The following is a 25638-nucleotide window of genomic DNA, read 5'->3' on the forward strand; positions in this document are numbered from 1 at the left end:
CGCTAGAAAGTTGGAATCACCTTCTGGAGCTAGAAATCTTTTGAAAGATGATGGTGCTGGCTTTGGCGGGACCTTAACATCAAAGGCCTTGGCGAAATCCTTCGCCATCCGCACTACTTCCGCCATGGAAACTGGCTTGGCATTCTTCACTAGGATATTCAAAGGTTCGTTCAGTCCTCGAATGAACCTGGCCATTAGCTATTCTTCATCCAGCGGTGGCGAGTATTTGAGGAGGAGAGCAAACGCTTAGCGATACACTTCAATAGTTCTGCTCCCCTGGGTTAACTCTAAGAAGTCGTTCATCTTGGTTTCCAAAAAGCCGGGAGGATAGAATCTCTTCCGTAGGTAAATCTTGATCATTCCAGGTCTAGGTGTTCCGATCCAGACGGTTTGTCTCTTGTAGTGGTTTCTCCATGCCACTCTAGCTGTTTCTACTATTTTCAGCCTTGCAAGAGCCATTTTACTCTTCTCATTGTACTCGGTGACATCGAAGTACTCTTCCATTGCTTCGATCCACTTCTCCACAGCCTCTCCCAAGTTTTCCCCTTCACCCTTGAAAGGTCCAGGCGCTGCGATCTATGAAGAGTTTTATGAACATCCAAGTTGAGCTCTTCCTCATCGAGTTGGGGGTTATCATTCCTACCACGACAACCTTGATCCATGATCCTATCAATACGAAAATTCTTGTTAAGTCCCTTTATTTACAATTCAAATCCGACTTTAGATCCAACTGATTATGGGGTTCTTTAGGTTAGTTAGCAGACCTCCACAGAATCATGGGATAAAGATCCCTTCTAACAGAAGGACATAGAGAACTCATTATCAGAGAATAATTCATTCAGAACATATCATTCATATCCTTAACACAATAATGGTCCATCATACCGAAAATTCCATCTGAACATTCCTCCACGGGAATTTCAGTTATGCAGGTTCTCAATTTGTCATCCATTAATTTAGCCACTGGGTCAAAGGTTAACAGTAGCAATCTGTCTCAGCACAATCCACTAATCTCATAGTGATTTGCTGAAGTCATAATTGTCATTCCAGTTACCAATATCATTACTAGGATTTGTCCCGGTCATCCTCATTGTGGCTTTGTTCAACTTATCTTCTTTCAACCAGAATTCAGGAATCATTATCTTTCAATCAGAATCCAAATCAACTCATCAATTCTCAACCAGAATTCTAAAATCATATCAACCAGCATTCGAATTCATCCTCTAGATAGAATTTTTGCTTATAACTTCAAGGTCTTAGATTTACTCGTATATATTGTCAGTAAAAGAGCTGCAATTATACCACGATATATACAGGTAGTCACGGTCCTTGGAATTATAAGGAAAATACCATCATATCTAGGCCTCAAGCAAGTCAAGGATTCAAGGTCTTAGATTTACTCGTATATATTGTCAGTAAAGAGCTGCAGTTATACCACGATATATACAGGTAGTCAGGGTCCTTGGAATTATAAGGAAAATACCATCATATCTAGGCCTCAAGCAAGTCAAGGATTCCATACAATTATGGTACTTCCATCTTCTGAAGACCCAATTACCAATTTATGAATTTTTATTTTGAATATCAATTTGTATGAATTTCATCACACAATTACAATCTTTTACTGGTACTTCATAAACTTTTGACATTTCTTGCTTCTTGGTTGATCCACTTTAGCCAATTCGCTTTGATACCAGCTGAAAGATCCCTGCCCCCTCTGCGCAACAAATTTTGGGGTGCTAGCAGCGGAAGTAGCACTTCTTGCACAGGGCAGGGTCTCTCACTCGGGGCCTCGCCCACGGATATCTAGACAAGAGACTAATCCCTCGGTTCTTCCAAAACCGAGGGAACCCAGAAAAATTTCCCTTGCCCAGAAAGCACGGGCGATTCCTCCATGATATTTTTATTCTAACGTAGTCAAGAGCCTTAACTAACCAAACTGATCCAACCGAACCCGTAAGTCATATGGCCAGATCAAGGAAAAGACTTGCACTTGGATCATAGAGACCAACGCTTCTTTCCTCATCGAGAGGCACAACCGTTTATTCTTTTCCATAGAACAAATACTATCCGGGATTTACTTTATCTACCGTACCATAACAAAATTGAGTCTCATTTTAGGGATCCATCAGTCCAGCCTAACCCCATCCAGTCCCATGGGTTAGCTAACCGCCCAACCACTGTAGTGATAGGATCCAATTAGGAATTTGGTTATGTTTTTCCCCCGGGTACCAGGAAAAAGAGTTCCCAGGCCCCCTAGCCAGTGCTTCATGCAAACTTCAAGATAGTCACACTACTTACACACCCAATATGAAATTGCCTGTTTCATAGATTCAGCTGACTTTAAAACAATCTTTTAATGAAATCATAGTATCACTGATCATAATCCTCCAAAATTATCTGATTGAATTCTAATTTCAAATCATTCCTTCATCGGTGTACCTATGGCATCATTGGCAACCAGAACGCTCGCCACCTATCCACTCAGGGAACTTTTCAATAGTTCCTAGCTCATAGTAACCGGAAATATATTCACTTATAAAAATCCAAATGGACTCTCTACTGAAGATCAGCAAGACCAATCAACAAATCCATATAAAAGAGCCATGGACTCATCCGTTTTGAGGACCAGCAAGGTCAATCAACCAGATCCATGCCCCAATTCAGAAAACAACTCTAACTCCTTGTTTCATTATCTTCCTCGATGCACGCATGGGTATCTGCGACCCAGAGCCCGAGCACCGTATGGTCAGCACCCTCTAGGATCCTTCGTAGTTCACCTAGCGCTTCACTCATAGGCCGCTTCCTTGGTCCCTCATCCACCGTACCGAAAGCTTACCATTTAAATCGAACCGAGGCTGGTCTCAAGACCTCGGCCGACCTTGCTACGCGAGTTGTCCTCCATTGACTCTCCATCAGCTGTTGCAACTTTATCACTTAAGTCTCCACAACCTCATTCACAAGATGGTCAAAACGCTTCCCCAGCATTCTTGACATAAAATAGTCATTTAAAAACAGGCCATGAATACAGTTTCTAACGAACTCTCATCTTTTCACATTGTTCCACATCATTTCTCGTTATTCCACATTCTTCTACATCAATTCCCATTTCTTATTCCACATCCAGTCATATGTATTCCACATCCAGTCATATGTATTCCCATCATCCTTTATCCATTCTCATCCAATCATATCATATTACATCTCATCACATCTATCCACATTCATCCTCATCACATCTATCCACATTCATCCTCATCACATCTCATCCATTCTCATCTACCCATATCCACATCACATCACATCACATCCATTCACATCTACCCCGATCCACATCACATCACATCTTATCCATTCACATCTATTTATATCATGTCGTATTCACATCCATTCACATCACATCTATCCCGATTCACATCACATCACATCACTTCCATTCACATCACATCTCATCCATTCACATCTATTTACATCACATCACATCACATCTCATCCATTCACATTTATTTACAACATCACATCACATTCACATCCATTCACATCTCATCGCATCCATTCACATCCATCACATTCATTGCATCCATTCACATCCATCACATCTCATTCACATCCATTCACATCTCATCGCATCCATTCACATCCATCACATTCATCGCATCCATTCACATCCATCACATTCATTGCATCCCCATCCCATCACATACATTCTATCCACATTACATCATATCCACATCATATCTCATTCATTCCATTCACATTACATCATATCCACATCATATCTCATTCATTCCATTCACATTACATCACGTCACACCCATTCTCATATCATCACATCTCATTCACATCCACATATATTCACATCACATCACATTTCATCCACATCTCACCACATTCACATCCATATCCCTTTACATCACATCACATCTCATTCACATCCACATCCACATCCACATCCATTCACAGCACATCATATCTTATCACATCTACATCCACATCCATTTACCTCACATCACATCCTTTCACATATCCTCACTTCTCATTCTCATCTCTTCATTCACATCCACATCCATTTACATCACATCTCATCTTATCACATCCACATCCATTTACATCACATCACATCCATTTACATCACATCACATCCTTTCACATATCCTCACATCTCATTCTCATCTCTTCATTCACATCCATATCCATTTTCATCACATCACATCCTTTCCACATTCATTTACATCACACCATATCTTATCACATCCACTCACATCGCATCACATCTTATTCACGTCGCATTCACATCTTATTCACATTTGTAACATTTTCTACTTTTGATACCGATGGGATTTTTTCTAAATTTTTACCAATTGCTTATTCACATTTGTAACATTTTCTACTTTTGATACCGATGGGATTTTTTCTAAATTTTTACCAATTGCTTGGCTTAGGTAGAGGTACTTTTTCTCGATGGATATTTTCATTTTCTTTCTCAATTTCTCAAGTGAAATATATTCAATATTCTTCTTTTGAGTAAAAGAATTCATGGGATTTACAAAAATCAATTCTACCCATATTTCCCAATAATGCTCAAAATTCCTCTTTTCATAAATACTCATAATTTGAATTATGCTAAAAATTTTTCTTTTTTCATTTATTTTTTTGGATCTCAATTATCATGGAAATTCCTCTTTTTGCATTTAAATGATTACATTCCAATTGTCATGAGAATTCCTCTTTTATCATAAAATAAATTTCTCTCAAATTCCTCTTTTCTTTAATAAAAATATCCATTATTCAAATATGCCAAGAATTTCACTTTTACTATTTAAATGATTGAATTCCAAATGTCATGGGAATTCCTCTTTTATCATTTAAATTTTCTCATGCATAAAATAAATTTATCTAAAATTTCTCTTTAAATTTAAATAAAATATCCATTAATTCAATTATGCCAAGAATTCCTTCTTTTTCCTTTAAATGATTGAATTCCAAATGTCATTGGAATTCCTCTTTTATCATTTAAATAAAATTACCAAAATTTTCTCTTTTCTTAATTATTTATTTATGCATAAACCTTAAAAATTAGTTTACCATGAATTTGATGAAAATCATTCTTTTAGCATAGGATATTCAAAACTAGAATATGGTAGGAAGTCCTCATTTCACATTATGTACAAAAATGAATTATGTATTAATTTCTAAAAAAAATTTCCCATAGCTTCGCTGTTGCTTATTACTCATAATTTTTAATATTTTGGAAAAGAATAAGACTTAGTAATATAATTATGATAGAATAACTATCAATAGATCTAAATCTAATTTATGGAATTAAATCATAAGTTTACCATAATATTATTAGCATAAAAGTATAAAAAGCCATTTTCTTAACCTCTAGCTTCACAAGCCTGGAGTTTGATTTTTGAATTGAGAATTTATCAATGAGAAGCATCCATTTGAATAAGAACTAGTCATAGGTATGACTATTCTTTTGGGGAGAGAGAGAGATACATAAAAAGCATCCTAATTAAGCATAAAAATAAGCCTTTTGTGATTAATCATTAGAATTCTTATAGAGAGCTTAGTTTGTATTAAAAACACTTCATTTGAAACCTTCTCAACCTTGAGAGGGGTTGAGAAGTGAAAACATTGAGAATAGTAAAGAAAACCATGAAATTACATCTCACCTCTTGATTTTGCTTGCTTCTTTATCTTAGAAGGAAGCCCCCAACAAATCAATTTGTTTAGTATGTTGAGAAGAAGGCTCCAAAGATTGTTGAAGAGAGAGAGAAGCTCCACTCTCTCCAAAAGTAGAGGATTTTTAAGGGATAATAGAAAATATCATTATTTTAATGTAATACTGGCATGGTATAGTTCTTAGATTTTTTTACAAAAGACTAAAGATCTATTTATAGGTGAGGGATGCCACTAACTGAGTCCAACTAAGTTCTAGAATTTTCTAGCTTTAAATTGGCTGAATTTAGATAAGATTTGGACCAGTTTAGCTCCCATTTTGATCCAGGAGAGAGGAGAGATAAAAATATCACAATTTTTTTGAATTAAAAACTCATCCACATGTGTGAAATAGGCGCCTACCTCAAAGTCTCCCCCCTCCTTACCAAGGTGTCAAAAATGTATCATTATTTCAAAATATCTCATTTTTTTTAAGTAATATCTCATAGTTTTTAACTAATAAACCTTGTACTTAGTCAACTCTTCATCTTATGTGAGCATTTACTCATTTTTGGTTGGGTATGTTAAATCTAGACCCTTAGACTAAGGTCCCTTATATCATTTTTAATTGATTCCTAATGCACATTGGAAAGTTTATTTTGAACTTCTATTTCAGGGAAAACCATTTCAGACACTAGGAGGAGGATTTTTATATCCAAAGATATCTCAATTTTGGATTACCTCTCTCTAGACGTTTTCTCTCTCTAGGTTAAAATAGGGTAAAACAAGATCTTTCTTCTACTTCAGAGGGGAATAATTACAAGAACAGAAGGGGAGGTTCTTACACCTTTACACCTCAAAAGCTGGAGGGAGGAATCTTATAGCTTTGGAGAAGAAAGATTATAGATGTTATAACCCTACAACTTATGAGATGCGAGTAAGCAAAGATATTATCTTTGATGAGAGGAGTAGCTGGGTATGCACTAGTGAAGGTAACGGAAGATGTAGATGTAAGATGTAATGATCCCCCCATGTAGAGCAACAATCACAAGTGCTTAATGGACCTAGAGAGTCTTCTAACCATGGATCCAGTGATAGTCCATGGTCAGGTAGGTTAAGGATAGATGTAGGTACAAAGGTATCATGTAAATGGAAGGAAAAGGCAGATGAACCTTCTTTGTGTGATCTCTCAACTGGTCATATGTGAATGGTAACTCTAGTGACTCCAAAAACACCCTTGATGAGGAGCTTGGTGCTCCAACACCAGTTACTCCTCATGCAAGGAGAACCACTGTTGTTTTGAGGACACCTAGCAGTGATCCAGGTGTACGCACATATATGAGGGTTAGATACCCTATTGACAGATTGAGATATGATGGATATATAGCCCATCATTATGCTTAAATGGTTAAAGTAATATAGGAGTTTGAGCCCACTGCTTTTTTGTAGGCACTTAAAAATAAAATATGAGAAGATGCAATGGCTGAGGAAATGGCAACATTGGATGCAAAAGCAACATATTTTCCTAAGAAAAGGAAGGCAATTGGATGTAAGTGGGTTTATAAGGTCAAGCATAACACGAATGGATCAGTGTGAGCAGCTACAAGGTAGGATTAGTTTCCAAGGGTTATGCACAAACCTATGGCATTGACTATGAGAACACATTCAACCTAGTTACAGGAATGGCAACTGTGAGAGCTATCATTTCTAGTGCTACAGTGAAGTGATGGTCTTTATATCAGATGGATGTAAAGAATGCTTTCTTGCATGTTGATTTACAATGTAACAAAGTAAAAAGGGATTCAAGTCAATTTGGGACCAAGGCCAAGGGATGAAGGGGATGTGAAAGAGGCCAACGGCTAGGATTAGGGTTGGGCATGCCCATAAGTGTAGTGTGAACGGGTGGCCTAGTATATAAGTGAAAATGGGCCAATGTTATGTAACCTTTTTGATAATCAAGAATATACAAGTCTTATGCTCTCTAATCATAGGTTAATCTCCATAATATACACTAATCCAAGGCATATTAGGCTAAATCTAGGTTGCCACTTTCTTTCATTAGTATCAAAGCCTAGTCTTTGATCCATTTTCTTCATGATTTCAAGAAAATTTGAGAAGTTTTTGGATTTCTTGATTTTCTTGATCAAGAAATGGTCATGGTGATTGTGGGATGATGGAAATTTCTTTGTTTTTTGGTTTGTCCTAAGCTTTTGGGAGCTATAGATCACTGTGGAGACCAAAATATGTGGTAGCCACTCCAAATTTGAAAAGAGGGGACCAAAATTGGGGGAAGATTATTAATCTTGATTAGCACTAATCAAAATGTTTGCATCTTTTCCCCCTTTCTTGGTGCTTGACCTTGATGGCTATGGAGTCCCTCTTTGAGCCGAATCCTTGCAATCACTGAGCCTAGTGGATTTACGATCATGTTCTGAGCTACATTTCAAGCATCTTCTTGCTCTCAATGAATGAATGCTGGCGGCGGTGGGGATTGCATAGATGCACGCGTTTTGCCTCCTATCTGTGGTGTTGTGGAGCTTTAAAGTCAATCCTAAGCTAGCTTAAGCTTTACTTAAGCTTCGCAAGCTTAAGAGTTACACCATAAGCCACAATCAAGTGTGGACCACACACCTTAATGTTGCATTTTTCTCCCAACGATGGCAGCCTGGCTGCATGGAGAAATCAAGAGAAAGTATGTGGATCATCAAGCAAAGCTCCTACATGTGTAAGCCAAGCTTAATTTCAAGCAATGTTTCTTGTTCTTCCCCGATTTTTACATGCATGGGATTCATGGAGAAATTAGGTTTTCCTATCAAAATTTTCAAAAATTTCTTCAATAATCCTTCCAATCATACTTGGCTACACTCACATATGGATCAATGTATGAGTGAGCATGAGGTTTCTTGAGAAGAATTAGGGTTTTTCATCAAATCTTAAGAAAATTTCTCATCAATCTTCCTAATCATTCTTGGCTAGATGCATATGTGTGATCAATTTGTGCATTAGGGATTTCATGAGCAATTTCCTCTTCTTGCAATTTGGAGGTTTCTTGAGAAATTAGGGTTTCCTGCATACTTTCATGGGATCTAAGGCGTTCAATCTCATCAATAAGCCTTTCTCTATCCTCTCATGTCATTATTGCATCAAAATCAATAGGAGATTAGGGTTTATTGGAGAAACAGGGTTTTAAGAAAGTAGGGGATTAGGGTTTATTGGAGAAATAGGGTTTTAGGAAAGTGCCCTAAAATTAGGGTTTGCTTTGGATTTCTCTTCAATATGCATGCATGGACATATGCCCATAGGTCTCATTGATCTTGTTATGCATTGATTGCATCAAGGAAATTGTATATACCCAAGTATGGATCATTGAAGTCAAATTGTCCTTCTCTTTTGGAGTTTCCTTATGTATCTTGCATTGAATTGTGTCCACTTTAAGCAATGGGGATTGATGTTATCAAGGAGCACAATTGTATTCACAAATAACCTCTTCTATGATATTAACCTCGTATATTTGATAGCCATGGCATGCAACTATAAGTGCCAATTGTAAGTCAATTTATATACACTTTCAAGTTCATGCTATACAACTCACACACACTTGTATTCACGTTTCAATTCCTAGTAATCAAGTGATGTGTGAGGGTACCTTGGCATTTGGTGGAGAAATCGGAGGGGAGTATGTCTTAAATCCACCTTGCCACCATGAGTTCCTTGAAAAAGCGATAAGGTGGAGGATTAGGTACCGGTGGTGAAGACATGGCCCCAACTTGTGCTTAGTTTCGACCTAGGTATACGAGGGTGGGAAGAGCTTAGCTGGGAGATCGGCAAGCTTCAACGCTTTACATCAATTCTCAAGTGTTTATGAAAGATGAATTTTGTTGGTCAAAGGATTGGCAAGCATGTGATTTAGTGTTGCAATCGATTTCCAATCAAATTGGTATTGAGATTTGGTTGCACAAACAAAGGAAATGCTGCCAAAATTTGATCAAAATTCATGTATAAGTGCAATCTGAAACCCTAATTCAGTCCACAACTGACAGAGCTGATTTGAAGGGCTATACATAGCTTGAAAGCTTGTGCTAATACTTGGAGCTTCCCCTACATTAGGAGTTCACCATAGCCACATCTACCATCAGGAGGCTTATAGAGTCATGTTTTAATTTTCAGTTTTCGTGTTCTTTTCCATGGCACTGTAAAGTTTTTGGACACGTCGGACATGTTCCCTTCCATGATTTTTTTTCCCCAAGACAGGCTTGGAAAGAGACCACTTCGATGCGACACGATAGTTCATCACAGGTCATCACCAAACAAGCTCTTTTTCTCTCTTTTTTTTAAGGTCTCAAGGCTAGAAGTTGTAGTATGCATGGTGCTGACATTCAAGGGGAGGCTATGGAACCCTTGTCTCTACTGTTAAGGTTTAAATGAAAGGCATTTGAGATTCTACAAGGGAGGATGCAGCAAGTCATAGGCATGTAGCATAGTTAAAGTGACTCTTGTAGAACCCCCAAGGTTGGAAGTTACAGTATGCATGGTGCCGACATTCAAGGGGAGGCTATGGACCCCTTGTATGTTGAGGTTTTGATGAAAGGTGTTTGAGATTCTCGAGGCAAGATGTGGAAAACATTTTCGAACCCTACATATTACACATGTTTACTCTTAGCACATTATTATCTCTTAATGATCAAGGAGCCTACTATCATGTATTGGGTACATCAAAGCCTCGAGATTCCTAGTATATCCCACCTTTTTTGTTGCATCTCCTAACACAATATTGATCTCAAGTCTTGTTGACTTCATATCTATTGAAGCCTAAATAAATTCAATTTCCTACCTAGAGAAGACAACAAGCTCCATGCCAAAGAGAGTAAATTAAACCCTATTTTGCCTACCATAATGGAGAGCACCACTGCAAGGGACAAGGGCACCTGTGACATTAGCGCCCACAAGGGTTGATTGGGAAAGACAAGTGTAGTGAAACTATCTTATTGATCAAATAAAAAATCCTCCCTTGAGAAGCTGAAATGCCTTTCATCAAAACCTCAATAGAGACAAGGGGTCCATAGCCTCCCCCTGAATGTCGACACTATATGCATACTGCAACTTCCAACCTTGAGACCTTTTTCTAAAAGAAAAAGAGCTTGTTTGGTGATGACCCGTCGTGTCCTCCCTTGAGAATCTCAAATGCCTTTCATCAAAACCTCAATGGACAAGGGGTCCATAGCCTCCCCCTGAATGCATACTATAACTTCCAACCTTGAGACCTTTTTTTTTTTTCTAGAAAAAGAAATATGAGAGACTTTCTTGAAAGGGACTTTTCGTACAACAAAGCTATAAATTTCTCTCACAGTTGCTCAGTTTTTAGTCTCGCTCGATTTTAGTCGCTCAGTGTTTTGACTGCCTTGCTTCCATGCACAGACTCCGCAAAGAGCTGTGTGAGGACAGTTTTTAGTAGGGGCCTTGACAATGTTATGGTACACCTGGTCTCATTTTATTGACCGGCTCCACACCAGTACATGGCCCTTGGGTTGACATTTTGAGTACATGACACCTTTCGAAGCCTGAGAACTTTAACTATCTAGGAAAGGCCATGCTTTGGAAGTAGTCAAAAGGAAAGCGTTTTTTTAGCTAAAAGATCGCATCATAATAATCACTAGTCGGTTGGCCTGACTCCACTTGTGCTTCTTTCCTCCAATGTGGTAATCTTCTTTTGTCAAGTGTGGGTGCCAATTTTGCTAGCACCTCACCCAAGTCCTTGTCAAATGGCTTGGCATTTGCAGCATGATAATGATATGCTAATTAGTGTCTGTATGTTATTTACTTGTTTTGGTTGCAGACATAAGTACACATGCATGCACCCATGTTTGTACATACATATGTACTCATAGGCACACCCACACCCACACCCACACCCACACAGTAGCTGAGGAATACTGACTACATTTTCGATGTAAGAGATGTAGCAACATGGCAGTCACCACAGATCTGCATGTTCTTCACAACACGTATAGTTGCCCCTTGAGGTGTATTGAGGAGGGCACAGGCAATGGCCAACTTCTCACTATGCCCACAAAGCACATCCTTCTTTGCATCTTCGGAAATGTTTTGTGACACCCATTGCAAACTTGGAGAATATCCTCCTTGTGACATTTTATGGGCAAAATCTTGTAGCTTCGCATAGATACCTTTGCTTTGTGCATGCTTTGTATCCCCAACAAAAAATAAATGAACATTTCCAGTCACATCAACCCACAAACTAAACCTATGCAGCATTTTTCACTCTCATGGCTTCAATCTTTTCTGCATCCTCTTGCATGCCAGCTGCTGCATAAATATTAGCCATACAGACATAAGCTGCGGTATAATTTTTATCCACTTGTACTGCATGTTCAAAGGCCAATCTCCCAAGCTTCACATTTCCCCATTTTCGACAAGCACCCAACAGTGCAGACCAAACTGGAGGATAATCAGACGATGGCATCTTCTTAATCACTGCAATAGCCTTGTCAAAGTGCCCTGCACGGCCAAAAAGATCAACCATGCAAGTGTGGTGCTCTAAGTCTGGTGTGATGCCATATTTTTTGCTCATATTCGCAAAATACATTTGGCCCTCATCCACTAGACCTGAGTGACTGCATGCATTAAGCAAGCAAATGAAGGTGACCGTGTCTGGAGAGAGGCCCTCGCGTTGCATCTGTTCAAAACAGTTCAGTGCTTCCTCGCCCCTCCCCTGTTGGGCGTATCCTGCGATTAGTGCATTCCAAGAGACTACATTCCGAACAGGAAGCTCGTCAAGCACTTTCTGTGCTTTTGCGAGCGCACCGCATTTGATGTACATGTCCACCAAAGCAGTGCCAACCACAATATCTTTTCCCTGCAACCCCTGACTGAAAAACTCATCATGAATTTGTTTGCCCTTGTCAGCTGCTCCTATGCTGCCACAGGCCTTCAAGATGCAGGTGAGGGTGACTGTGTCTGGAGAGAGGCCCTCGTGTTGCATCTGTTCAAAACAGTTCAGTGCTTCCTCGCCCTGCCCCTGTTGGGCATATCCTGCAATTAGTGCATTCCAAGTGACTACGTTCCGAGCCGGAAGCTCGTCATGCACTTGTTGTGCTTTTGAGAGCGCACCGCATTTGGCATACATGTCCACCAAAGCAGTGCCAAGCACAATATCTTTTCCCTGCAACCCCTGACTGACAACCTCATCGTGAATTTGTTTGCCCTTGTCGGCTGCTCCTATGCTGCCACAGGCCTTCAAGATGCAAATGAAGGTGACAGTGTTTGGAGAGAGACCCTCGCGTTGCATCCGTTCAAAACAGTTCAGTGCTTCCTCACCCTGCCCGTGTTGGGCATATCCTGCGATAAGTGCATTCCAAGAGACTACATCCCGAACAGGAAGCTCATCCAGCACTTGCTGTGCTTTTGCAAGCGCACCGCATTTGGCGTACATGTCCACCAAAGCAGTGCCAAGCACAATATTTTTGCCCAGCAACCCATGACTGACAATCTCATCATGAATTTGTTTGCCTTTGTCAGCTGCTCCTATGCTGCCACAGGCCTTCAAGATGCAAGTGAGGGTGACCGTGTCTGGAGAGAGGCCCTCGCGTTGCATCCGTTCAAAACAGTTCAGCGCTTCCTGGCCCTGCCCCTGTTGGGCATATCCTCCGATTAGTGCATTCCAAGTGACTACGTTCCGAGCAGCAAGCTCGTCAAGCACTTGTTGTGCTTTTGCGAGTGCACCGCATTTGGCGTACATGTCCACCAAAGCAGTGCCAAGCACAACATGTTTTCCCAGCAACCCCTGACTGACAATCTCCTCATGAATTTGTTTGCCCTTGTTGGCTGCTCCTATGGTGCCACAGGCTTTCAAGATGCAAATGAAGGTGATTGCGTCTGAAGAGAGTCCCTCACGTTGCATGCGTTCAAAACAGTTCAGCGCTTCCTTGCCCTGCCCCTGTTGGGCATATCCTGCAATTAGTGCATTCCAAGAGACTACGTCCCGAACAGGAAGCTCGTCAAGCACTTGCTGTGCTTTTGCAAGCGCACCACATTTGGCGTACATACTGACTAAAGTGTTCGCTACATAAGGACTCTTTTCAAGCAAGCCCCTATTTAGAATATCAGCATGTACTCTAGTGCCATTGTACAGATCCTTCTTCTTGGCACAAGCCTTCAGTAAGGCCACAAAATCAGTACCCACTGCTTGGTGGTTGGCATTGTCATTCTTTTCCTTACCCGCACAGAGCTCTCCATGTTTAACTTCTGTTGACATAACCAGTCCTCTTCTCCTCAGCTCTTCACGAACCCAAGAGGGATTGCACCAGCCATCAATCCACAACGATACCTTAGTGATTTTGTGCTTAAAGTCTGGGGATCTTGGGCTGGTCTGCCAAAACCAAAGGTCTCTCTCACAAGCAGGAATTCAACAGAAAGAACAAGCCTGTACAGTGATGCTTACCTTGGTGTTACGATTGTCCCACCACTGCGAGGGATCCCTAAAGTAGGTCTTCCATAAGAGGTCCATGTCATTTCCATCGTCCCTCCATTTTCTACATAGAGCATGGTGGTGAAGTGCCCATCGTCCCGCCATCTTCGAGTATTTCAAGCCTGAGCAGGAGAAGAAGAGGCTTCGATGACCGTATGCCCGTCACAATGAACGAGAAAATTTGAGCATGTATGTACTTAATATTGCATAAACTTCTATAATCTAACATATTGTGGTGTGAAAACGAACTTGCCAAGGCACTAGTTCCACAACGATACATGGGTGGAGAAACGAACTCCTCATCATGGCTTTTTAGAAAGATCGTTGGTAGTTTGCCCTTTCTGCTCATTTCCTGCAGAGACTAGGGTCATGGTTCATACTTTCAAGGTTTCGTGTGCTCATATGTGCTCTCTGCTATAGCCATGCATGCTTAACCTTGTCCACAAGCCTTTTTGCTTACACCTGGTGTGCTTGCCAACTGCTTTATTCAACCCATCGAGAAGATGCCTATATTCATCTAGAGTCTCCTTGCAGCTTAGTTTTCTACAAGAATGCTTCATATGCCTCATTTCAAGATCTCAATTGTGCCTTGTTCTCTCCATGAGTCAGTTGTCTACATTGCACAACTTTCTCAAATCCTCCAAAAGACATACACATGCGGAAGATGCTATAAGGTCCCAAATCCTAGTTCCTCCGCTCTATTTCAACACAGAATCTTCATGGTATGATGTTCAACTAATTTTCCCTTATCATGATATCCCGGCTCTATTTCAACACATGAATCGTCATGGTATGATGTTCAACTACTTTTTCCTCATCATGATGGGCTTGTTATAAACTGACAAACAACTTCATGGTTGTGCTATGCGTAACCTTTCTTGCCTATTAAAAATTCCACACACATTAGTGTCACGACTTAGGAATAACATCAAGTACTCATTTTTTAATGGACTTTCCTATTCAAGATTATGAATGTTTCGTTCTCAATTTACATGCAAGCATGCATATGCTAATTATGGTTTGTTCGTGAAGTTCTCTATCTTCCAATGATGCTCATGTGGAAGAGGCGACATGCAAGGTCCATGATGGGGCGTGATAGTACTAAAGAGGATCTATACACATGTAATGCTTACAACATATTATCATTTGGCTCACCTATTGCTTTGGTAGTGAAGGTGTTACACTTGGAAATTTACCTCAGTTAGGAAGAGCTTTCAGTATTTGCTAGATTTATGTTAAGCTCTTTTTTCTCCACTAATCTTCTTACATCATGCCTTGCCTTCATATTATTCAAAGATCTTGCGGAGATTCTTGGTAGATTATTTGTGTGAGCTTTTAAGCTAGCTAGTTGTTTTTGCATAGAGCTACACATCTTTTTCAAGTGCAGATTTCAAGAAAGCTCTTCAAATTAATCTTCACAAAAGTTCTTATTCCCTGTAGTAGATTTGGCTATTACCCGATCATCTCTCCATGTAGTTCTTGAGTGATGTATGATGGTGTTCCTAGCTTCTATATAGCCATTAGATCTCTAACTTTTTAGTAGGATCTAAAAAGTGAAGTTCATGTGCAATATATTGTTTACCTGATATAGTCAATCACAATCACAATGGCATTAGATCACACTTGCATGATGATTTAATGTGGTGCTTTTCTAGTTTTCTCATGTAGTAGATAGTAGCAAGTAGCAAAGAAGTTTTAGCATTAGTTCGCAATTGTCACTCTAAGATGGTAATCTTTTTCATTGGTGGTATATTTTGTAGTTCTCATGCATTGAATGGTAACCCTTAAAGATTCACCACTACAATCTCTATATGCATTGTCATCGACAATGCACCTCCTCGCCAAATAAGGTATACTACACCAACTCATCATTGCCCTTTTAAACGATTAGCTTTCATGAACATGTATATAAAGGCATCTTGTCAAGCATAATCAATCAAGTCAAAGTTTTGGGATTCAAGTGTTGATTAACAATAGTGTCAAAGCCGATTCTAGGGGATCATAGAGGAGCTCGCCAAGTTGTTGTTAAAAAGGAGTGCCATTACTAGTTTTGGAAGCTTTTATCCAAAAGCTTTATAAGCCTTATATAATAAGGCTAACAAAAAGTGAAGCCGGTAAGAAAAAAATCACTGTGAGGTGTTGAGCAGTGCCATCATAGAAGTCAGAGAAGGAGAGAAGAAGAGAGCTTTCGCAAAGCAACACATCAAGTAACAAGAGTTTTAAAAAACACAACGCTTTTTAAAAAAATCTTATAGATTTTTAAGACTGAGGCTTTTAAAGAGTTATAAAGCTAGCATAGAGATCAAACAAGAGCAAAAGAGTGGTAGCTTGGCTAACAAGCAAGCAGAGCACATCAAAGGCATAACCAAGAGGTGTAGAGTGAGCACAAGTTAGTAAGAACAAAGCGATCATAGCACAAACAAGGCTATAAAAGATAATAGCATATGATAATAAGTGTTTTTTTAACGTTTTTATAAAGGTTATTTAAAGGCTTTACAAAATCTTTAAAAAAGCCTTATACTAAGCCTAGCTCATAGAAGAGTGCTCGGCGGCCTTAAGTAGGCAATGAAGGAGCTACATTGCATATAGCATAAAGTGTAGGCTATGAAGGTGATCAATGATAAGAATCTCGAAATCAAGCTTTGACAAACTCTTCTCTTTTACCCGAGAAGCTTCTTCTCTTAACTTAAACTTCCAAAATCTTGACAATTTGGTGTACAAGGGTGCAAGCAATGTGTCTAAGTCACACACATTGATGACAATTTGGTATACAAGGGTGCAAGCAATGTGTCGAAGTCGCACACATTCAGTGAAGACATGAGTTTGATCAATATGGGAATGAAGTCGAGGAGAAGACAAGGTCGTGAAGTGCAATTATCCATTGTAGATTTGAAGAATTAATTTAAAGACGAGAGTGTAAGTCATTAATATATGATGAGATGCTAGTTCGAGCAGAGATAAAAAAACTCATAGCACTTGAAAGACTACTCACAAGTGAAAAAGAAGGGTTTGTTACCCTTGCCGAACAACTCTATGGCGTTGATGTCATCCACCATATCATTTTCACCACCTTTGGGCCACATGCGCCGGAAAGTGCAAAATTCACTCGAAACCTATGTTTTGTATATTTTACGTGTGTTCTCACCGCTTGTATATTAAAGGTGTGTTCTCACCGCTTGTATATTAAAGGTGTGTTCTCAGCGCTTGTATATTAAAGGCGTACCATGGTATTTTAGGTGGAGAATGCTAGCTTTAGAATAGATGTTTACACTAGTTAGGGTGGCCAAATGAGCCCCAGGACCAGACTTTTAACTTTGGCCGCCCAAGAGCGTGAACCCTAGAGGTCACCTACAAAACCTAAAATGTAACTCTCACGAATCATTCTTTTATGCTAATTAAATAGAGTTCTCTTCTTCTCTATCTACTATCTTATGCCATTGCTTGTTTGCTTGTGTGAGCTCTTATGTGTGCTTGCCTGCTTTTGCATGTGAGAGAGTGAGTGTGAGAGAGTAAGCTATGAGGAGGGTTGAGATTCCTTTGGAGTGCGACGGTGGCAGAGTGGAGCTTTGGAGTGCGGCTGCATGGCAAATTCATTTCCTACGAGAATCTCGAGCACAAGTATTCACGAGGTGAGTGACACACCTTGCCCTTTTATGAGCTAGGTCATGGAATATTGACTTCTCGGTTGAGCTATTTTATGCTCCTCCCGAGTTTGGTTGGGCAAAGCCCCATGACATTGGTTTATTCGTACACTCTTTCTATGGTTCAAGGTCTTTCCGTAATAAGCGGTGCTACTACTGGGGAGGAATAGCCCCAGCACATAGCCAGAATGCATTGTGAATGCGTGTGTGCATATGGTTGATTTCTGTTTTCTAATTTTTTCAAGAATGGTAGAAATGAAATTCTAAATTTTGGTTACATTGTTGTTGAAGTCTTAAGAAATTTATGTTCAATTTCTACATGTTTGAAATTTTCATATGTTTTTTAATTTCTATAGATTTTGCATTTTCAGTGAGTTATGTAATTTGTGCATTTAGGTTAACTCTACAAGTTTAATTTTTTTATTTTTTCATTTCCTTTTTTTTGTATTTTTCAATTTTGAAAAGGAAAAAAACTCTCAATTGAATATGAAATTGAAAGAATCAAGTTAAATAGACCATAAAACCAGTTTCCTAGCATAGTAGTTATCCCGATTTCGACTCCTTACGTGGAGGAATCAAGATAGAAATATAGAAATTAGAGCAAGATTTCTAACACATAAATTTTTATGTTTTCTACACATTTTGTGTTTTTGTATTAATGTGGGTTAATTAGGCTTAATTCTCTCTCTAATATGGGGCATCTTGACTAAGGTGTTTGCATTCAATGCATGTAGGCTTTTAGGCCACTAATCTATAAAGACAAAAATCATGTCAATATCCATTTTCGGGTAAGCTTTGAGTGGCTGGACAGTCACCAAGAAATGTTGGGAGAAGATGGCCACGCCATGTCTAGAAGTCTCAGACATCATTGTCAAGATGGTTGACAAAACTTGCAAAACCTATTTGGGATGCTACAAGATTTAAAGATCAAGGTTCTCAAGCATCGGGTTAAACATATCTTCATTGTATAGGTTTTTCCAAACAACCCGAATCATATGAAATGATCTTAGGATGCATGTTCATGAGAGAGAAAAAGATGGTACATACATGACTGGTCTAAGAACCATGTCTACTTCCAATTCAATGGTTCCATCATCAAGGCTGGCCACACGTATATCCTATGGGTAGTGGAGGACTTTTGGAAAATCATTCAGCCACCACCACCACTTATTCAGCCATATTACAATACTATTATACTTGTAGAGAAGATACTAATGTAGGGAAGGATATAGCCCACAAGGATGTTGGTAAACAGCTTGAAGATGATCTAAACTAGATACATATGATGGGCACACTTGATAGCTAGGGAACCAAAGGATCTACATGGGTTACACCTGATGGTTAGGAACTCCCTAAGGTTATGCCCGTACAAATGATTTTTTCTCTACCTTTTGATACTCAGGAGATTGGTTATAGAGTGAACTTGATTCCACATGGGATGACTTAAGCTCAAGTACCAATAGTGGTGAAGAGTCTGAAACAGAGACTAAAAGTGACACCAACTCCTCAGTAACATCAACCACAAGAAAAATAGAGCCCACAACATCAAAAGAAACTACAGTAGTGAGTATCTCCGAATCAGATACGGATTCTCAATCTGAAGAAAAGGGTGAAATGCTTCAAAACACCAAGGAGCATCTCCAAAGATGGCAGAGATGTAAACGCTATGCAGCAAATCATCATAGAAGGCTACAAGAAAGAACAACTACCGCCCAATAGCTCCACTACATGGGTGCAGTAAACTTACATCAAAAGTTTATATATGATTGGGGAGAGGAGTTATAAAAGGTCAAGTATTGTAGGCCACCCCCAATTGATATAGCTAAGGTGGAAGTCTTCGATGAACCAAAATCGAGTTGCTCAGCCCGAATGAAACAAAATTGTGAACTCACACAGAAGGAATGAGAGGCTAAGGTTGTTGTCAGCTGAAGCGGGACAAAGGAAAGGAAAATGAGCCTGATTTGCACCCATCACCTGAGCATTACAAGTCATACACCATAGTGTTGAGATTCAAGCTCAATGTTAGCTTATGCCAGTTGCACTATGTGCTGGCATGTTAGGTAGTAACATGTGTGAGACATAAATGATCGCGTCAAGCTGGTCATAGTGTGTGGACATTAGCTAGGGTTAGCAGTGTGTGGACACAACACATGTAGTGTGTTGTAGATTATGGATTATGGCTTTATGCATTGTGTGAGAAGGGAGGTGGCTTCCCTCTATGGTTAGGATTTGCTTAATACATTAGGGTTTGCTCCTGTGTGTGTGTCTTCTCTCCCTCTACGTGTTTTTCATCATGGTATCAGAGCCTCGTGCTCTCTATTAGGGTTTATGAGTGAGTGAGAGAAGAGGGAGAAGAAGCTGTGAAGAAAAGCTGTGAAGCTTGCCATTGGAGCTGTGAAGCTTGGAGCACACTGATTTCCATCAAATCTGAGAGCTTGGCCTACCGGGTAAGGACTACTAAACATCCTTGAGCGGATTGCAGGTGCAAAAACACAAACAACACCAGATTTGAGCAAAGAGAAATTTCTGTTTTGCAAGCTCTCCATTGAAGCTTGAATGTGGTGAATGTATGAGGCAAATGGTTACAAATCTGATAAAGAATCATGTATCTGGCAAAGGGGAATGTATTGGCAACTCATGTGCAAGCCCTACATTGAATTTGGAGCAAAGTTGATGCATATTAGTGAGTGGAAATTCACTGTTTTGAAGCCCTCACAAAAACAGAGGAGATGTCCATTGTGGATGAAATTAAAGCTGGTTTTTTACGAAACTCACCTCATTGATGGATTGGGTACATTCCTAAGAGTGAGTGGAAATTCACTGTTTTGAAGCCCTCACAAAAACAGAGGAGATGTCCATTGTGGATGAAATTAAAGCTGGTTTTTTACGAAACTCACCTCATTGATGGATTGGGTACATTCCTAAGAGTGTTGGGAACTCACCTATGCTCTCAATAGCCATTATAAACCTCTCAAATCACCCCTACAGCAGGCGATGCAGACAGATGTACAGAAACAGAGCAGTTTTTTCAATATTTTGCTAGGCGGAGGCCAAAATTCAAGTCTTGTGGTTGATTAATTCCAAAATATCCTTAGCAATTGTGTGATACACATACTTGAGGAGGTTGCTATATGATTGGTTGAAGCAATTATGCATTATGGGGCTGATTACGAGCTGATTAAACAGGCTATCTATAGTGATTAGTGAAATAGAGGGTGATTAATCGGCTAATTACTCTCTCAACTTAAACAATTGGTCTAATTCCTTTTACATGGAGTTAGTAGACATCAATGCTAAGCTAATGAATGCCTGGTCTCTCAATTTGGACAAGAATCAAAGGAATTAGAGAACTTTTACTACTGGTCTTTTTTGGTTTTACTAGTTTTTCTCAAAACAAAGAAGGGGATTTGATAAATTTGGTATGTACGCACCTTGGTTGGTGTTGATATGCAACATTGAGCTTGTTTAGGTGTCAATGCAAGTTATCCACACTTTATTGAACCACTACATTGCAATTTGAAGCCTTGGAAAGTACGACAAAACAGGGTACTTTTGGACTGTGTATGCCAGTTCAATTTGAATGCAATCAGTTTGATTTTCTACATCAACAGTGAAGTTCGTTGAGTAATTTGGAGTATCTGGAACACTTATTAGAGTGTGGTTGAGCTGAGTAAGGCTCGTTTATAGATTTAGATGTGTGCAGAAGGTGTATTTTCATTGAGCAAATATGTCACACAACCTAGTATAGATTGTGGGTGAGAAGTTGGATAGAAAGAACTTCCAGGCATGGAAGTATAGGATTAAAAGCTTTCTGAAAGGAAAAGGGTTTTCAAACCTTGTTATAGGTACGGAGCCAGAGCCGGAACTACCCCGACAACCTACATAACAACAGGATTAAAAGCTTTCTGAAAGGAAAAGGGTTTTCAAACCTTGTTATAGGTACGGAGCCAGACAACCTACATAACAACAGGTTGTAGCTCATAAGCAATGGTCAGAGAGAGCATACAAAGTTTTGCATTACTTGTATATATGTATCTCAGATTCTATACTCATACATATACATGATGCTGAGAATCCCAAGGATGCATGGGATACTTTGGTAAAGCTGTTTGATACAAGTACTAGTGCTCGTAAGTCTCAGTTGAGACAATAGATTCATAATGTGAAGCGCAAAGGAAGGAGTATCCATGATTATGTACAAGAGATAAAGAAGTATGCAGATGCATTGGCAACTATCAATGCCCCCATGCTTGATGATGATTTGGTAGACATTGCCTTGCATGGTCTTGGCAAGGAGTACAAGTCTTTTGATACATCTATCTCTGTTCGGAGTATAGGTTTACCAGATTTTTGATGAGTTGATTTCTCTCTTGCTTGTTGAGGAAATCAAACTCAGTGACTCTTTTCATGATGTATCTACTAGCCATGATGATAATGGCAGAAATAAAGCTTTCTATTCACAAAGGGGATTTAGAGGCAGGGAAAAATTTGCATCACATGGCCGTGGTAATGGTCGTGGATGGTAGGACAGGTCACCACAATAGAATTTTCAGCCTTCATATGGTGCTAGAGGTGGTCATGGATATACACCTCAAAGAGGCAGAGGTAATCCTCGTGTGGTAGAGGACGTTGGCAAGGCCGACAAACATCGATGCAAAATGTGGAATGCCATTATTGTGGGAAATTCGGTCATATGGCACGTGATTGTTTCCGCAAACAAAATGATTTGAGAGGGGGTAGAGCACAACATGGTGGACATTATGCACAACATGGTGGAAATTATGCAAATGGTGGAAATTTTGCATCAAGCAGCAGTAATGATGACAGTGCAAATCACTTGTTTTCCATGAAACATGTGAGATCTATGATGACAAATGGTGACAGTGATGACAAATGGTGACAGTGATGACACTTGGTATATGGACTGTGGAGCATCAAACCATATGACATCATGGTGAATGGTTTGAGCATATGAAGCCTATGGATGTGAAAGGCTATGTGGAGACAGGAGATGATACCCAACATGCTATCACACATGTTGGAAGTGTACCATTGGTTATGCACAATGGTGAAACAAAGTCTATGGCAGATATCTTGTATGTGCCTTCTATTACAAAAAGTTTGGCCTCAATTGGTCAACTGGTGGAATAGGGTTTACAGTTTTGTTTCAATGAGCATGGTTGCTTTGTTGAGGATTTCAAAAATGGATGTAGAGTCATTGCCAAAGGCAAGAAAGAAGGAGATTATTTAAGTTGGATGCTAGGATTCCTCATGAGTTGAAATCAGCCATGTTCTCTAAAAGTCGAAATGTGATACAGGACATGGACATGTGGCCTAAAAGGATTGGACATGTGAACATATAAATGTTAAAGAACATGCAGGCAAGGCATTGTTAGTGGGCTGCCTAGATTCAAGTATGATGGGAATATGCATGTTTGTGATGCTTGCCAGTTTGGAAAGCAAGCAAGGTTGCCAGTTTGGAAAGCAAGCAAGGTTGCCGTTTCCTAAAGAAGGCAACATGAGTAGCAGGCCACTTGAGATAGTTCATAGTGATGTATGGGGTCCTGCACAAAACCCATCCATTAAAGGCAGCGTGTATTATGTGACATTCATTGATGATTTCAGCAAAATGACTTGGATTTATTTTCTCAGAGAGAGAAAAATGAAGTGTTGGGAAAGTTTATGGACTTCAAAGCTTTTGCAGAGAATCAATATGGCTCTTGGATAAAATGTTTGAGACAGATGGAGGTGGTGAATACACCTCACATGCTTTTGAGAATTTCTTGAGAAAGCATGGCATAAGAAGGTAGTGAACTTGCAGGTACACACCTCAGCAAAATGGTGTTACTGCTGAGAGGAAAAATAGAGTCATTTGTGATGTGGCTAGGGCGATGCTCAATGAAAAGAGCATGCCAGATTATTATTGGGCAGAAGCGTGTGCCGCAACATTGTATGTACTTAATAAGACACCCACAATAGCCATACATGGAAGTACGCCAGATGCGTCTTATAGGTTTTATGCCACAGACATTGGACACCTCAAAGTGTTTGGTTGCATAGCTTATGTGCATGTGCCTGATGAGAGAAGGAGGAAGTTGGATCCTAAGGCAAAAAAGTGTGTTTTTGTTGGGTATACACAGGATTGCAAGGCATATAAATGTTACAATCCACAAACTAGGCAAGTGTTTATCTCATGAGATGTGGTGTTTGATGAACTTGCTAGTTGGTACAAGGCAAATAGAGGGTGTCATCGATTCCGTTGATGATGATGTGCATGTGAACTTGCCACAAGCAAGTTCTATTTCTATGTCTGGGCCATCAGAGTCTGAGAGTAGCACTATACGTCCATGGTCAGGACGCTTGAGACATGAGAGTGTGAGCACTGGGAGTAGTGCTGTGGATAAAGGGAAAAAGAAGGTTGAAGGAATTGGCATTATAGGTTATGAGTCGTCAAGTCCAGAAAGTTTGGATGAGGAACTTGGCATACCAGTTTTACGCACACCAAGTGCAAGGCAGGATAGATATGTGCCTCCACATGCTAGAGTGACAGGTGTTCAGAGTGATCCGCATGCATTGCGGAGATCCCAAAGGGTCAGGTATCCAGTTTTGACACGTTGACAAATCGTGACTTTGTTATGCATTACACATATATGACCTCTTTGGTGAAGCATGTGGAACCTACATGCTATACAGATGCTATATAGAAGCTATTGGGAAGCATGTATGGGAGAAGGCAATGGATGTTGAGATGGACACATTAGTTCATAAATGAAACATGGGATTTGGTTGCCTTACCACCACAAGGCAAAAATGTCATTGGTTGCAAATGGGTTTTAAGGTGAAATGCAAATTAGATGGTTCCATTGAGCACCATAAAGCGTGGTTGGTAGCTAAGGGTTATGCACAAACCCCCAAGGCTTGGACTATGATGAAACATTTAGTCCAGTTTGCAAAGATGGGAATAGTGAGAGCAGTCATTTTTGCTATGGCTGCAGCAGCAAATGGTTGGGAAATGCATCAAATGGATGTGAAAAATGCATTTCTAAATGGTGATTTACAAGAGGAAGTTTATATGGCATAGCGAGAAGGATATGTACACCCGAGGTACCCCACTCATGTATACAAATTAAAGAAAGCATTATATGGTTTGAAGCAAGCACCTCGTGCTTGGAGTAATAAGATAAATCGATATCTTATCTCCCTTGAATTTCAGGTTTCTTCAGCAAATTCTTCACTCTATGTGAAGAAGACAAATCATGGGATTGTCTTGTCATCTATGTGGATGACTTGATTATCACAGGAGATCATGGGATTGTCTTGTCATCTATGTGGATGACTTGATTATCACAGGAGATCATGCTATAGATGTTATGCATGTCAAGAAGAAGGCATTGAGTGGGCAGTTTGATATGAAAGACTTGGGTGAATTGAGATATTTTCTTAGGATTGAAGTGATCAAAGATCATGCAGGGACATGGTTAGTGCAATTCCAATATGCATTGGATATGTTGGCAAAATATGGGATGATAGGATGTAAGCCAATGAGTACACCTTTGGAGCAGAATGTGAAGCTGCGGGCTGATTTTGGTGAAGAGTTGGATGATCCATCTATGTATAGAAAGATGGTTGGCAACCTTATTTACATGACTATCACATGCCCGGATCTTAGTTATGCTATGGGGCTAGTAAGCCAATTTATGCAGAGCCCCAGAAAACCTCATTTGGATGTAGTGAGACGCATTATGCGATATGTAAAGACCACTGCACATTATGCGATATGTAAAGACCACTGCACATTATGGTCTTCTTTATGAGCATGGTAAAGGCTTGGATGTACATGTCTACACACAC

The 25638-nt window shown here is 39.7% G+C and overlaps 1 protein-coding gene across 1 annotated transcript; it reads right to left on the minus strand.

The window, feature by feature from the left end:
- Positions 1–11594: 11594 nt before the first annotated feature.
- On the minus strand, positions 11595–14600 carry LOC147603595 (pentatricopeptide repeat-containing protein At2g33680-like). The gene is made up of 2 exons (XM_086796432.1): positions 14120–14600; positions 11595–14047 (listed from the first exon to the last, which is right to left on the minus strand). The coding sequence occupies exons 1-2, from the start codon at positions 14249–14251 to the stop codon at positions 11924–11926; spliced, it is 2256 nt and encodes a 751-aa protein (XP_086652558.1). The 5' UTR covers positions 14252–14600; the 3' UTR covers positions 11595–11923.
- Positions 14601–25638: the final 11038 nt, after the last annotated feature.

The sequence above is a fragment of the Cibotium barometz genome, chromosome 63 (genome assembly GCF_041138505.1).
Source record: "Cibotium barometz isolate CiBa-2024 chromosome 63, ASM4113850v1, whole genome shotgun sequence".
Taxonomy (NCBI): domain Eukaryota; kingdom Viridiplantae; phylum Streptophyta; class Polypodiopsida; order Cyatheales; family Cibotiaceae; genus Cibotium; species Cibotium barometz.

What these genes read in the sequence shown, in the direction of transcription:
- LOC147603595 (XM_086796432.1), bottom strand. Translation starts at nt 14,251, where the DNA reads ATGGCGGGACGATGGGCACTTCACCACCATGCTCTATGTAGAAAATGG. An exon ending in GGGACAATCGTAACACCAAG is followed by an intron (nt 14,048 to 14,119) that starts GTAAGCATCACT and finishes TGGTTTTGGCAG; the next exon opens with ACCAGCCCAAGATCCCCAGA.